This window comes from Choloepus didactylus, chromosome 2 (genome assembly GCF_015220235.1).
Source record: "Choloepus didactylus isolate mChoDid1 chromosome 2, mChoDid1.pri, whole genome shotgun sequence".
In the NCBI taxonomy this organism is placed as follows: domain Eukaryota; kingdom Metazoa; phylum Chordata; class Mammalia; order Pilosa; family Megalonychidae; genus Choloepus; species Choloepus didactylus.
Window position 1 is genome coordinate 214992255 of NC_051308.1, and position 12676 is coordinate 215004930.

The window sequence follows — 12676 nt, forward strand, 5'->3', positions numbered from 1 at the left end:
TCCCTCTGCTCCAGCCATTCCTGATGGGCAGCAGAAAAGCTATTCTATTTAGTGCTGTCACATTTCCAGATACCTCTTATGGTGGAAGAGGTGGGTGGAGACAGAGTGCAGAACTTTCCTGGGAAGAAGAACGACAACCAAAATCCAGTAGTGGTGGCTAACATTTATTGAATCCTTACTGCATGTCAGGCAAGGGGATGAGTAATTTATATGAATTAGTTCAGGTCATCCTTACAAGCTGACATTCAGGAGAGGTTAAGTGACCTATCCAAAGTCACAGTCATAAAATAGTGGACCTAGGTCTGTCTAATGCTAAATCATGAGCTTTTCAGCTCTGAAGCCTTCCCAGCCCAGAGAGGGCTGCTGAACCAAGCCTGACTCCAGCCCCCGACCTGGGAAGCCCCCTTTCCAGTCCCTTCCACCTCTTCTCTGGGGTTGATGCATCATTCTGAGTCCAGGAGGTAAGAAGAAAAGCCTTCCAGGAAGTTGGCTGCCCTTCTGGGCCACGCCAGACAAGCCAATTCTTCTCATTCATCTCTTCAGTGAACATTGATCAAGCACCAGGGAGATGGCCCTGAGCAAGATAGACTCTCTACCTTTAAGAAGCTTATGGTCTTATGGGAAAAACAGACAAGACAATAAGCAGTTAAATTACAGGGGGGAGTACAGAAAAGATGACTAGGAGAGCTGGGGCTTGGAAGAATGTTCCAAGATCAGGGAACAGCTTATGCAAAGGCCTGGAGGAGAAAGAGGCATTGGGAGTGCAGGGCCTTGATCATCCAGGGATTTGGGGGCATGTTAAAGAAAGTGGGACTTGGTCCTGTGCACCATGGGGAGCCATGGAAAGGTTTTGAGCAGGAGAGTGGCATGAATAGATTTTTTATAGGCTGCTTTGGGAGTCCACTTCTGAAAAGCAAGAGGTCATACACACACACACTTCTATGACACCAGTAGAAGGTGGAGAAGACTCCCATGTGATCCAAATTCCCAAAAACCAATCAGCTTTGAGCTGATCCCATACAGATTCCTGGGCCCCAGTGAAGACACGGTGAATAGACTCTATTTTCAAATGAGTTAACAAGTGCTCCAGTTGATTCTGTTGGGCAGCCAGGTTTGGGAACACCTAAACTGGATAATAGTCTAAAGATTTCCACTAGAAATGTTCATTTGTCTATTTCCTGTAGCCTTGCCAAGTGAGCCCTTGACTAGGCCACTTGACCTGTCTGAGATTCAGTTTTCTCATCTGTAAAATTGAGACATGGGTGAGGTTAGAACATGACAATACTCAAAACAGCCCTAAGAAGCAGGTATTGTTACCACCCCCACTTTGCAGATGAGAAAACTGAGGCTTGGGGAGGTTAAACAACTTACCCCAGATCATAATGCTGGGAAGAGGCTGAGCCTGAGTTTAGCCCTCTACATTATACAGTTTTTTATGGTGTCTATGTCTTTTCTCAGAAACCGGACTACATTTTCTGGGATCTTGAGGTAGGTGAGAGTGGCACGGAGGAACATGTGGTCATCCTGCTGTGGACGTGATGTTTAAGATCTCCCCAGAGGGGGTGATGTGAGGGAGTCTCCTTTGGATGTTACATCCTGGGTAGTTGCACTGGGCCCCAAGGATAAGTAAAGGATTACATCCAGTTCCTGTGCTCCAGTTGCCCTCAGTCTGGCTATAGGCAGGCACATAAACAAAGTTACTACAAGGGGAGGCCTGCTTTTCCAGAGGAGATGTGGAGACCAGAGGAGGGGCCTCTGGCAGTCAAGGGGCCTGGGAAAGCTTCCTGCAAGAGGGGCATTTTCAACTAGGTTTTACAGGATGAATTAGAGTTTTGCAGTCAAGAAAGAGGGGAGGACATCCATTTCAAGCTGAGGGACCAACTTGGGCAATGGCATGTGTGTGGGGAAATCTGGGAAGAGCAGGGGCTGGAGTTGGAGAGGGGTGACAGGCCAGGCCAGGGGCATGGAAGGCACTGAGGAGATGCAACCAGAAGGGATCCTTGGGGGATTTAAACTGGAATATCATTTTTTTTTTTTTTAAGTTTTTGAAAGATCCCTCTGCAAACAGAATGGGAATGGACTGGAGTGGACAGGAGATAGGAAAGGATGCCATTGAGTTTGCCACTATTGTGGGCCAGGTAAGAGATGATGATGAATTTGAGAGGCATTTAGGAGGCCTAAGTGCCATAAGCTGACAATGAGCTGGATCTGGGAAATAATATGAAGATAGGGAGGCCTTGAAGATGTCACTCAGGTTTTTGGCTTAGTGAATCAGTAATGCCATAAATGAACATAGGATATTACAGAATGAGGAACAAATGTGGGGAATACTCAAGACATCAGTACCACTTACTGAGTCCTTAGGAGGTGCCAAGTACTATGCCAAGTATTACACTCATTTGGTAATCTAACACATCCCTGGGGGGAGAAGGGGTGGTTACTATTATCGTCTTTTTTTTTTTTTAATAAAGAGTGTAAATAGTTTTTCTAAGGTGAGCATGCAGCAAAGCCAGAATTTGACCATGTCTATCTGATTCCTAGGTCTGTGCTCTTGAGCCCTACTCATTTCAGCCTGATGGAACTGCTAGCATCAGTCAAGACAGTTCTTCCTGGTTTGCCTGGGGTTCCTCCTCTGTGCTACCTGTGCATAACTTTCCCGTGGCATCTCTCACATTCTATTGACATTTTGTGGACCCCGTCCACTTTCCCCATCAGTCATGCCTAGCGCATGTTGATTGGCTGACTGAATGCTAGTCATTCTAGGCAATTCTGTTCCTTTCTCCTCCCTACATATCCAAGTAGTGAACAAGTTCTGCTATTAACTGTCTCCTAAATACTTCTTGACACTGTTTCTTTCTTTCCCTCTCCACTACCAGAACTTAGCATTGGGCTCTTTGTGGTCAGAGAGGAAGGGTACCTAACTTGATAATGCAGTCTAGAAGGCTTCCTGCGGAGGGGATCCTTAAGCTTGAGACAGAGCTACTTTGGGAAAGACAGGTGGGGAGGGCAGTCCAGGTAGATGAAAAAGCATAGGTAAAGGCAAAGGGGTATGAAACAGTTTGGTCTGCATGGGAGAATATGAACGGTTTAGTACTGCGTTACTAAAAGTAAATGAATATGCCAAGCTGAGATCCTCGGGTTGAGGATGCAAAGAAGGGCCAGGTAGGTGCATTAAGGGACTGGCGAGATGTGCTAAGAAGCTTGATTTCGGGGGCTTTATCCCTATAGGTGATAAAATAGATGTCAGTGTAGAGCACAGTGGGCGCACAAAGGAGGGAGTATATACATGTACCTGAGGGATCAGGTAAGACTTAGGTTTTACTATTTTTCAATTATTTGTAGAGTAACAATAGTTACTGCTTATTTCCCTGCTTCCTTTGTGCCTGACACAGCAATTTACATACATTTCTTATTTAACCCTCACAACAACTCTGTGAGATGGTGTTATTACCATTATATAGAAGAGGGAAGGGAGGGTGAGGCAGTTTGATAATGTTCCCAAGGTCACACAGCTAGAATGCTAGCCTGGATCGGAAGAGCTCTTAAGCACTAGACTATATTCTGCTAAGGAGAGCTTCTTGAGGTCAGAGACCATGTTTTTTTTATTTTTGTGTGCCCAAACCGGACTCTTAGAAGACGCCTAATAAACGTCAATTGAATAACTTTATGGATCGCCTTTCGAAAAGCACGTGGCAATGTCACTGGGAAACCTCCTGACCACCAAGAGGCGCTGTCTCCATCTCTGCAGAGCCGGGCTCTGTTGCCGACGCCTAGCTTCAATCCCTGAGCTGCGAGAGAGCGCTAGCGGCCAGTGGGCGGGGTCACGAGGCGAGGCCCCGAGGGCCTCTGGGAACGGCTACTGTCGTGCACCCGGCTACCGCGCGTAGAGAGGGACCCAAGCGAGTAGTGCGGGCCCTGGCGCAGGTGAGCACGCGGTCCCGGCCGGCAGCTCCCTAAGCGGGGGCGGCTGCCAGGGCCGTCCGTGGCTATGATGACTCCAGGCTATGACCTCTGGGAGGGATGATCGCAAGGGTCCTCTTCAGCCCTGCCAGGACTTCTTGACTGTTCCCTCTCTTCACGGGGCTCCGAAGCCGAATTTCAGCTCCCAGCTGGCCGCCTAAGACCCTGAACCCTCGGCCTCAGGTACCCGGGTGAGGCCGGAGGCTGACGAGGCCATGAGCCTGAGGGGATAGGGGCAGAGCACAGTGAAGAGAGGGAAAGGTGACACTTGGACTCTGACCTCACCTACCCTCCTGACCCTGGACTGGGTCTGAGTAAAGGACAGTTAACTCTTCCACCCTGCTCTGGCCGCCTCTGTCCCTGTTAGCAGTTCCTCAGTCCGGGACTCCGGCTTCGGGTCTCCTTGGGCCTTCGGGGCCCCTGCACAAGAGCGGGTTTCCCGGCAGTCCCGTTGACATTAAAGGACGTTTTGGCAGGCTCCCTCCGTGCCGAGCGAAAATATGCGTCACAATATTTTCGAGATATTCTTGCTTATTTCCTTTTGATACCCTGGGAACCACTTGATAGAGAGTGTCTTAGCTTTCTGTAGTCAGCGAAGACATCTGCTGTGTTCCTGCTATCTTTTGAGAGGGGTGGGTGGGTGGACTGCTGTGGTTTAGCACTGGTGAGTTGTAATTCATTCATTCATTCAACAAAATTTTTTTGAGCACTTTATGTCAGGCAGGGTTGAGGGTGCAGTGGGAAGATAGATAGGGCCTAGTGGTGGAAGAGATAGGCAAAGGCTCTGCCTTTTGGGAGCTTAAGAACTTTTGAGAAATGCACACAAGTGGGGTAAGCACAGTGCCTGATGCAGAACGTGGTTATAAGTGTTGAATATATGAATGAGTTGACTTATTCAGGAATGATTAGAATGTGAGCAGGAGGACAGAGAGACCTTGTGCTGACTGGGAGAGAGAATATCATTGTGAACCCATGCTTGATATGTTTGAAAACAAATTCGAAATCTGAGTGAGGAGCTGCTGTCCAGGGAAAATGTTTACATATAAAGAGAATGCCTGCTGAAAATGTGGAAAAGAAAATGGAGAAGTGTGGGATTCCTCAGGGGTGCCTCTTTTAACTTCTAAATCTTAGAATTTCACAAATCTTTGAGTATAATCTCAGAGTTTACAAAAAAGGAAGTTCTAGGTAATGAAATGCCACGCTGATGGGAGAAATCTGCAGGAAGCTCTACGTAAGTGCAGGATTTGAGCAGAAACTGCACAGGTGTCTGTCATGTATTCTTCCCACTAGAAAGGAAACAGGTTTTGAAGTTGAAGAGGGCTGGGTTCAAAATCAGTGGCTCCATGGGGTCTAGTGGTCTTGGGCACATTAGAGACATGTGTGTCTGTACCGTGTGACTTTAAACAAAAATCTTGGCTAATAATTCCTACCTCACAAAAGTGTTGTGAGGATCAGGGAGGCTGAGACAGGTTGATAATGTTCCCAAGGTCATTGGGAGTGTATACGTTTTCCAGCATAATACCCAGTTCTAAGATGAAGCACTATGAGGGGAATCTTGAAGGCACTGCAGGTTTGTTGATTTATTTGATGATTGTCCATTATAGTCCTGGGTTCACTAAATAGCTGGGATTCCTCCAAAGAGAATTGGAACCAAAGAGAGAAGGGGGGAGAGGGTCGTCTTAGGCTTGGTGAGATTTTGATTGTACATTTTAGAGGAGATATAGCCAAGTTGGTGAAATACCTTCAGGGGCACAAATGGAATGATCTCTTAGTTTAGACTTTTGGTCAAGTTACTTAACCTTCTGATTTTGTGATCTACTTCATAGGGTGAGTGTGAGGATTAAATAGTGTACCTAAAGTGCTTAGCCCAAGACCTGGCACATAATACATGCTTAATAAATTGTAGCTATCATTATGATAATTGTGAATAATCTTTGATGATTGTTAATCATGGTAATAAGTTTTTACATTATTTTGGTGTTGTCCTACTTCATTTCAGGAGGCTCTGGAGGCATTCCACTTCTTTTTTTTTTTCCTTTTCTTCTTTCTTTTCTCTTCCCCTGGCTTGTACAGTGGTTTGAACAGTGAATTTTCAAGTGCTAGCATGTCCATAGTATGAGAGTATATGTAACAGGTTTGTGGTATTTTCAGGAGCTCATTATGCAAATGTGAAGAGGTTGTGGATATGATTGAAGAGTATATTTTGAAAGTGGCTTGGCCAACAGATTTGTAAAGTATAGGTTTGTCTCATTGTTAGAAAAATAAAGTCAGAATAGGAAAAAAACTTTATCTACCTAAAAGCCAAAGTGGATGGGTAAGGTGTTAGGGTTTTGGCTATTGAAATGTACTGCTCATACTTTACATGAGGAAAAGAAAGTACTTCTCATTCTGAAGCTTGGAGACTCACCGTGGGACTGTGCATGGTAAGGAAAGAGTGACTGACTGTGCTCATGGAGAAATTGCATAGAGCAGAGAATGATTTCTTTTCCCTTCTTGAAATGTTGGCAAATTGTAGGAGGAGGGGCCAGGGTGAACTACAGGCGTAGAGCTCTGTTAGGTAAGGCTCAGAGGTCTCGTAGGAAACATTGCCATACCCAGATGCGAGTCGTCAGAGCTTAGTACTTAAAAACTCTTCTTCCCTCCCCAACAACTGAATCTTTCAAAATTGTTTCAGAGACCCAACTGTTCCATGAGTAAGGTACCCTCTTAAATTGCTCTGTATGGGGTGGATGCTCAATAAATTGTGCCAGGCTGTCTGGTAAATGGACATACCTGGTGGGCTGTCCATATTTGGTGGTGGTGGGAGGGTGGTGGTGCCGGTTTCTCCCTAATGCTGCCTTGTGCTCTTTTGCAGATGTCATGTGGCCTGTGCTGTGGACCGTGGTACGGACTTATGCTCCCTATGTCACATTTCCGGTAGCCTTTGTGGTTGGGGCTGTGGGCTACCACCTGGAATGGTTCATCCGGGGAAAGGATCCCCAGTCAGTGGAGGAGGAGAAGAGCATCTCAGAGCGCCGGGAGGACCGCAAACTGGACGAGCTGCTAGGCAAGGACCACACCCAGGTGGTGAGCCTTAAGGACAAGCTGGAATTTGCCCCTAAAGCTGTCTTGAACAGAAACCGCCCGGAGAAAAATTGATGGAAGACACAGTGCCCTATGGATCCTTCTGTGGACCATGTTGACCCAGCCCCAGAACCCACATCTGATTTGCTTTGTTGTTGCTCACTCTGGCTCCTCCCTCACCACACACCCATACACATACCGGCTGCTCTTCTCCTGTGGCCAGGCAGACCAGCTGCTGAGGGGCCAGTGAAGAGAAAGGCCCTTGAAGGTTCTGGCCTGAAGGCTGCATCTGTTGTACAATGGCCACAACTTCTTAGGCTTCTGAGCTTATGGGCATGTTGCTGGGAGAAGGTGGGGAACCACCACTGCCCCATTGGTGACTGTTATGAAACCAACATTGTCAGTCTCCATGGGAGGCAGTTTGGTCTCAAGTGGGAGTGGCTGGGATTTGGGTGTTGCCTTTGATACCTACAGCTTCAGTTTGTGTTGAGAAGAATATGAAAATCTACTGGCTGCTTTCACTAGTTTGCCCTTTGCTCTGTACTCATTCTTCCTGAAATCTTGTCCTACCAGCTCAGGAACCCATTTCCCTGGGGAAGGAAAGCATAGTTTAGTTCTTGGAAGCCCAAGCTGTTTACCTTGGGGCAGGGAGGAGCATCTGCATGGTGAATTTGCTTGAAAACAATCACCGTCTTCCTCCTCCATCTTTCTATAGGGCAAAACTTGATTAAACTGGCTTCGAGAACCATATTGATCCAATCCTAACTTCCCAGTGGTGTTTGGGGTCTTCTTAGGAGTTATGCAAATGCAGACATTTCAGGGTAGGATAACACTGGTGTTTAACTGGGGCCCTAGAAGCTTTGTTTACTAGTTTGCTGAATCCTGGAGGTGCAGGTTCCCAAGAGCTTTTTTTACATAAGACCTTTCAGAGTCTCAATTGGAGTAGACCAGGGGAGCTTGTTAATTTCTGTCAGATTTTCTGGTTTCATGTATACACACATACACATGTACTTTTCCCTATAAAAGTAATATATGCACATAAAAGAAAATTTAGTAGGGAAAAATAAAAAAAGGTCATCCACACTCCCAGTGGTCTAATGCAGTCACTGTTAACATTTTATCATTCACTAATTCTCTGGATAGTTTTTTTTTGGTAGTTAACCATTTCTGTACTTGATTTTATATTTTTTCATATAGTGTTTCATATCATAATTGTTTTTCCATCTTACCATATGGTCTTCATAATCATAATTGTTTTTCACAGTTGCATAATTGCCGATGAAGTGGGAATATAGTTTGTGTTAAACAGTTTCCCTATTGCTGGACATCTGGGTTGTTTCTGATTGTTCACTAATATAAATACTGCAATGACTACTTATAGAAGGCTTTTTCTGCATTTTGGAGTGAATGGTGGGGACAGTAGATAGCATTTTTGATGGAAAAAAATGAGCAGTTTTAAGGGTTGCAACACATAATACCAAATGTCTTTCCTAAAGGGCTGTAAGAATTTACACTAAATGCTACCTCTTAAGATGTTGCTGGTGAGGCTGTAGGAGAGTGAGAGTAGAGGGCAGAAAAGAGCCTCTACCTAGAGCCTCATGAAGTCTACTGATGTTTAACCTAAGTGATCAAAGGGAAGTAGTAATGAGCGTTTGATGAAGAGTGAATCTGCCATTATAATGTGGGGAGGGTGTTTACCCTGCTTTTTATCTCAGGTTCTTTCTCTCCTGATTTGTCTGGGGTGGTGGTGTCCGGGGGTGAGAGAATGGTATTAGCAGTTGGGTGAGAGTAGGATTCCTGGAACAGGTAATGATGCTAGTTGTAGAGGGAAGGAGCTGGGAGGACATAGAAGCTAGTGGCTAGAGAGGAGCAAAGCAAGTTGGTGGCTTCCCCTCACTGTTGCTGAGGCCTAATGCGCATGTTGCTCCACAGGGAATAAATCTGCTGGGGGCTGTGGGGAAGGATTGTCTGTTTCTGAAGTAAAGGATGAGATTTCTGGTTCTGAAAGGATCTACTCCCCTCAGCTTCTGTTACCAGCTCTGGGTGACGGGCAGGCCTCATTGGCGGACCAGTGCTCCCACCCTGTGGCAGTGTGGAGCATTACCAAACTTTGGCTTCCTTCCCGGAGCTAAGTAACAAAACCACAGAACTCCAGGGGTCAGTCAGGTGACTTAAATGAAAGCACTAGGGGAAACTAGAAAGCACAGGCCTGCCCAAAGGGGGCAGGCTCCTTTAATATGTATTGCTCACCCAGTGTTAATAGATTTTCCAATTTTTTTTTTTTTTAAATGCTAGAAATTCACATTTGTGTGTGTGTGTAACCTCCTGATTTTTAAATGTTGACAATTCTTTTTTTTTTCTTTCTAATTCTTATTATGTTAGCTTGCTAAGAATTGACATACCCATGGGGTTAATTTGATCCAGTGGCTGCAATTTGTTACCTCTAAAATTGCCCCTCTCCTTTTAATGAAATCTGAGAGATATGCATTTTTAAATGCTCTCACAACTTCTGGCAAATATTAGATCCCAGGATTGGTTTCTCTCAAAACACTTCTGGGCATCCTGCATATGTGTGGTTTACTATCAGCCTAAGCAAAATATCTTGAGAAAGGAGAATCTACAGAAACAACACCAAAAAATTTTCCCATAGACTAAGACATTTTTGGCCTTTCAGCTATTTTAGAATAACCCTGTCATCACTGATGTACCTCCTTCCAGTGCCTGGCTAAGGAAGCCCTATCTTTGGAAATCCAAGTTGTTCCCATCTTCCAGTCTCACTTTGTGCCCCTTTTTAAATAATTAAATTTCCTAGGCCATGTCCTCACTGAATTTCTGCCTCCAGCAAGTCTATTAATATTCTCAGCTAGATCTTTCCTATGTGCTGACTGAAATCTGCTGCTGCTGCAGTGGCTATAAGATAGTGCATGCTCTCTTGCCTCTGCTCTGTTGACTTTAAGTAGCAGGATTTATGTGGATGTGGGCAAAGGCAGGTCAAGGGTGTTGGGATGAACCAGGGCATGGACTGGTTTTCTTCCATGCTTGCTGATTCACTTTGGAGGCATGTGATCTCTTTGTGACAGGCTTAACATTCACGATTCAGTGAAACACATTAGTAAGTAGACAAGTGGATATGCTTGGAGCTTTTTGCTTATGCCCCTGCCACCACCCATGTCTCCTGGCCAAGTGATGGTGTTGGCTTGATGTCAGGGTTATCAGGTCTGGGCATGACGGGAATCACTCCTCTCCACTCGGTGGCTCTGTGTCTGGTGCTTTTCCATTCTCTCTAGACTTTCCTGTGCTTGTTGCTGTGTTAGCACAAGTCAGCTGGGCAGCTGCCAAGACAAGCCTTCCAGGGAAACCTTTGGCTCTTATCTTCTTCCCAGGGTCTTGTGTTGTGGGCTGTAGGTGGAGTGAAACACCGTGGAATTAGCCCTGCCTTTTGGTTGGGAGCCAGGAGGCAAAAATGAAAAAGCCCCTGTCATGCTTCACTTTTCCTTTTCCACTTTGGTGTAGGTTTCTGAGTATTAGAGTCTGATAGACGAGTTACAAATACCAACTCAGCTGAATGACCTTCGGCAAGTTGTTAGCCTTTCTGAGCCTAAGTATCCTCATTTGTAAAATGCAGTTAAAAATACCTCTTTTTCCAGGTTGTTATGGAGTAAGGTAATGTATGAAAAGTTCTTGGCATAGTCGATGGCAACCAGTAAGTGCTCAATAAGCATTAGGCACTTCAATTTTATTGCAGAAGTGCATTTTCTGCAGAAGTTGCATAAATCCTTGTGATCTTGATGAAGTGGGGATCCAGAGGAGAGAATGGCCTTGACTAGGAGGGTGTGTCAATAGAGAACCCTACAGGGCCTGGTGGCTTTAGGAATAGTTTACATAAAGGACTGCCTGGCTTAAGAACCAAGCTCACCAGAGGAATTTGCAGGCTTCAGACTTGTGTTACTAAGTAGGCAGTGTTCCCTTGGTATGTAGTCCACAAGACAGAGAAGCAGGAGCAAGGTATTGCAGGATGCCCAAGTGTGACAGGTATCAGACGAATGGGGTAAGCAAAGAGCCTTGGACTTGGAGTCAAGAGACCTGTGTGACCTGAGGCACACCATTCCATCTCTCCTGGCCTTGGTTTCCCTACTTCAAAATGGAGAAAATAAAGCATTCCCTGCCAATCATGTGAAAAGAGTGATGAACCTGTTTAGAGAATGCTTTGAAAACATGTAAGTGCTAGATGTTACATCACAGAAAAGCCTCACATTTTATCTAATTGGGATGGCAGCCAGATGAATAATGAAATATAAATAAATGCTCTTTTATTCCTTTTATATACACATAGTCTCAAAGTGTTTGCTAAATGGAAGTCTTTGAGGGATCAGCTTTAAGAGTAAACAAGAGTCTTGGTTTTATTCCTGTTCCATTGGTTCTTCTGATGTACTTAAAAATGGTTTATTCTTTTTTTAGTTAAATTTGTTAGCATTATGTTTTTATCACATCCCTTTTACATAATGCAAAGGTAAGCCCTGGCTTTGTTTTTTGTTTAAAAAATTCTAAATGGGTCTTCTAAGTTACTGAGATTATAAAAGTCTTTATTAGTATCCCAGCAGAGGCTGCTCTTCTGCCTAGAAGAGCCCAAAGTCCTTTGTGTCCTATGCCTTCTTCCCACTGCCTCTTTTCTCTCACTTCCAACCCTGTTCACCATCCTTTCCCTTCATTTCTGAGCCAGAGCTACCAAGTGCAGCTGGAGAAATCAACACAACCATGCTGTCTGGCATTTTCTCCAGTTTATGAGCTCTGGACTCAGCCTGGCCTGAAATACTTCAAGGTGATTTTTTCTAAAACCAAACTCCTAAAGGCCTCCAGCTCCAATCCTGCACTCCTGCAGCTGACACTGTTTTCTATTTTTAGAGAATGAACTGACCATTATGGTTGAAGTCTTGACTTCTCTCCCCTGTAGCCTTCTCAGTGCTTCTCAAATGTGTGTGCATCAGAATCACCTGGAGGACTTGTTAAAACAGATTTCTGGTTCCCACCCCCAGAATTTTTGATTTAGGAGATCCGGGGTAGAACCCCAGAATTTCCGTTCCCAAGTGATCCTGATGCTGCTGGTCTCCTGGAACCACACTTTGGTTATCACTATTCTAACTTCTCCAGTATTCTAATTTGACATCCAGGGCTTGGCAAACTATTTCTGTAAAGGGCCAGGTCGTAAATATTTTAGGTTTTGCAAGCCACATACAGTCTCTGTTTCATACTCTTCTTGATTTTTTTTTTAAAACAAACTAAAAATAGTAAATGTGAAAACCATTTTCAGCTGTCCTCCTCTCAATCAATTACTCTATTTCTATTCAGTTTTCCTCTGTGATCTTGCTCCTTCCCACCATCCCACAAAAGTACTCAAAAGAATAAACTTTCCTAGACCCTGCTGTCCACTTAAGTCCCACTTACCTTTTCTTCATTGGAAAATATAGTTCATACTCATAGCTTCAATAGAAGCTCTTGGTCTCTACCACTGCAATGGTGAAGCCACTTTGGCTAAAAGACACTGTAATTGCAAGTCTTGTATGCTTGTTCTGGTCCCATTTACACTCTAGTTCTTTGCAGTATTTGACACTCTTTCCATGGAATTGTCCCTTGACATCGCTCTCACTACATTCTC

At 44.8% G+C, this 12676-nt stretch overlaps 1 protein-coding gene across 3 annotated transcripts; it reads left to right on the forward strand.

Annotated features, from left to right (window-relative positions):
- The first annotated feature begins 3288 nt into the window (after positions 1-3288).
- Positions 3289-7403, forward strand: SMIM12 (small integral membrane protein 12). Of its 3 annotated transcripts, none has more exons than XM_037827783.1 (2): positions 3289-3924; positions 6815-7403. In XM_037827783.1, exon 2 carries the CDS (start codon positions 6820-6822, stop codon positions 7096-7098), a length of 279 nt encoding a protein of 92 aa, XP_037683711.1. In that variant the 5' UTR covers positions 3289-3924; positions 6815-6819; the 3' UTR covers positions 7099-7403. The 3 variants fall into 3 exon arrangements, with proteins under 3 accessions (XP_037683711.1, XP_037683712.1, XP_037683713.1); XM_037827784.1 differs by lacking the exon at positions 3289-3924 and adding an exon at positions 3934-4143; XM_037827785.1 differs by lacking the exon at positions 3289-3924 and adding an exon at positions 6020-6383.
- Positions 7404-12676: the final 5273 nt, after the last annotated feature.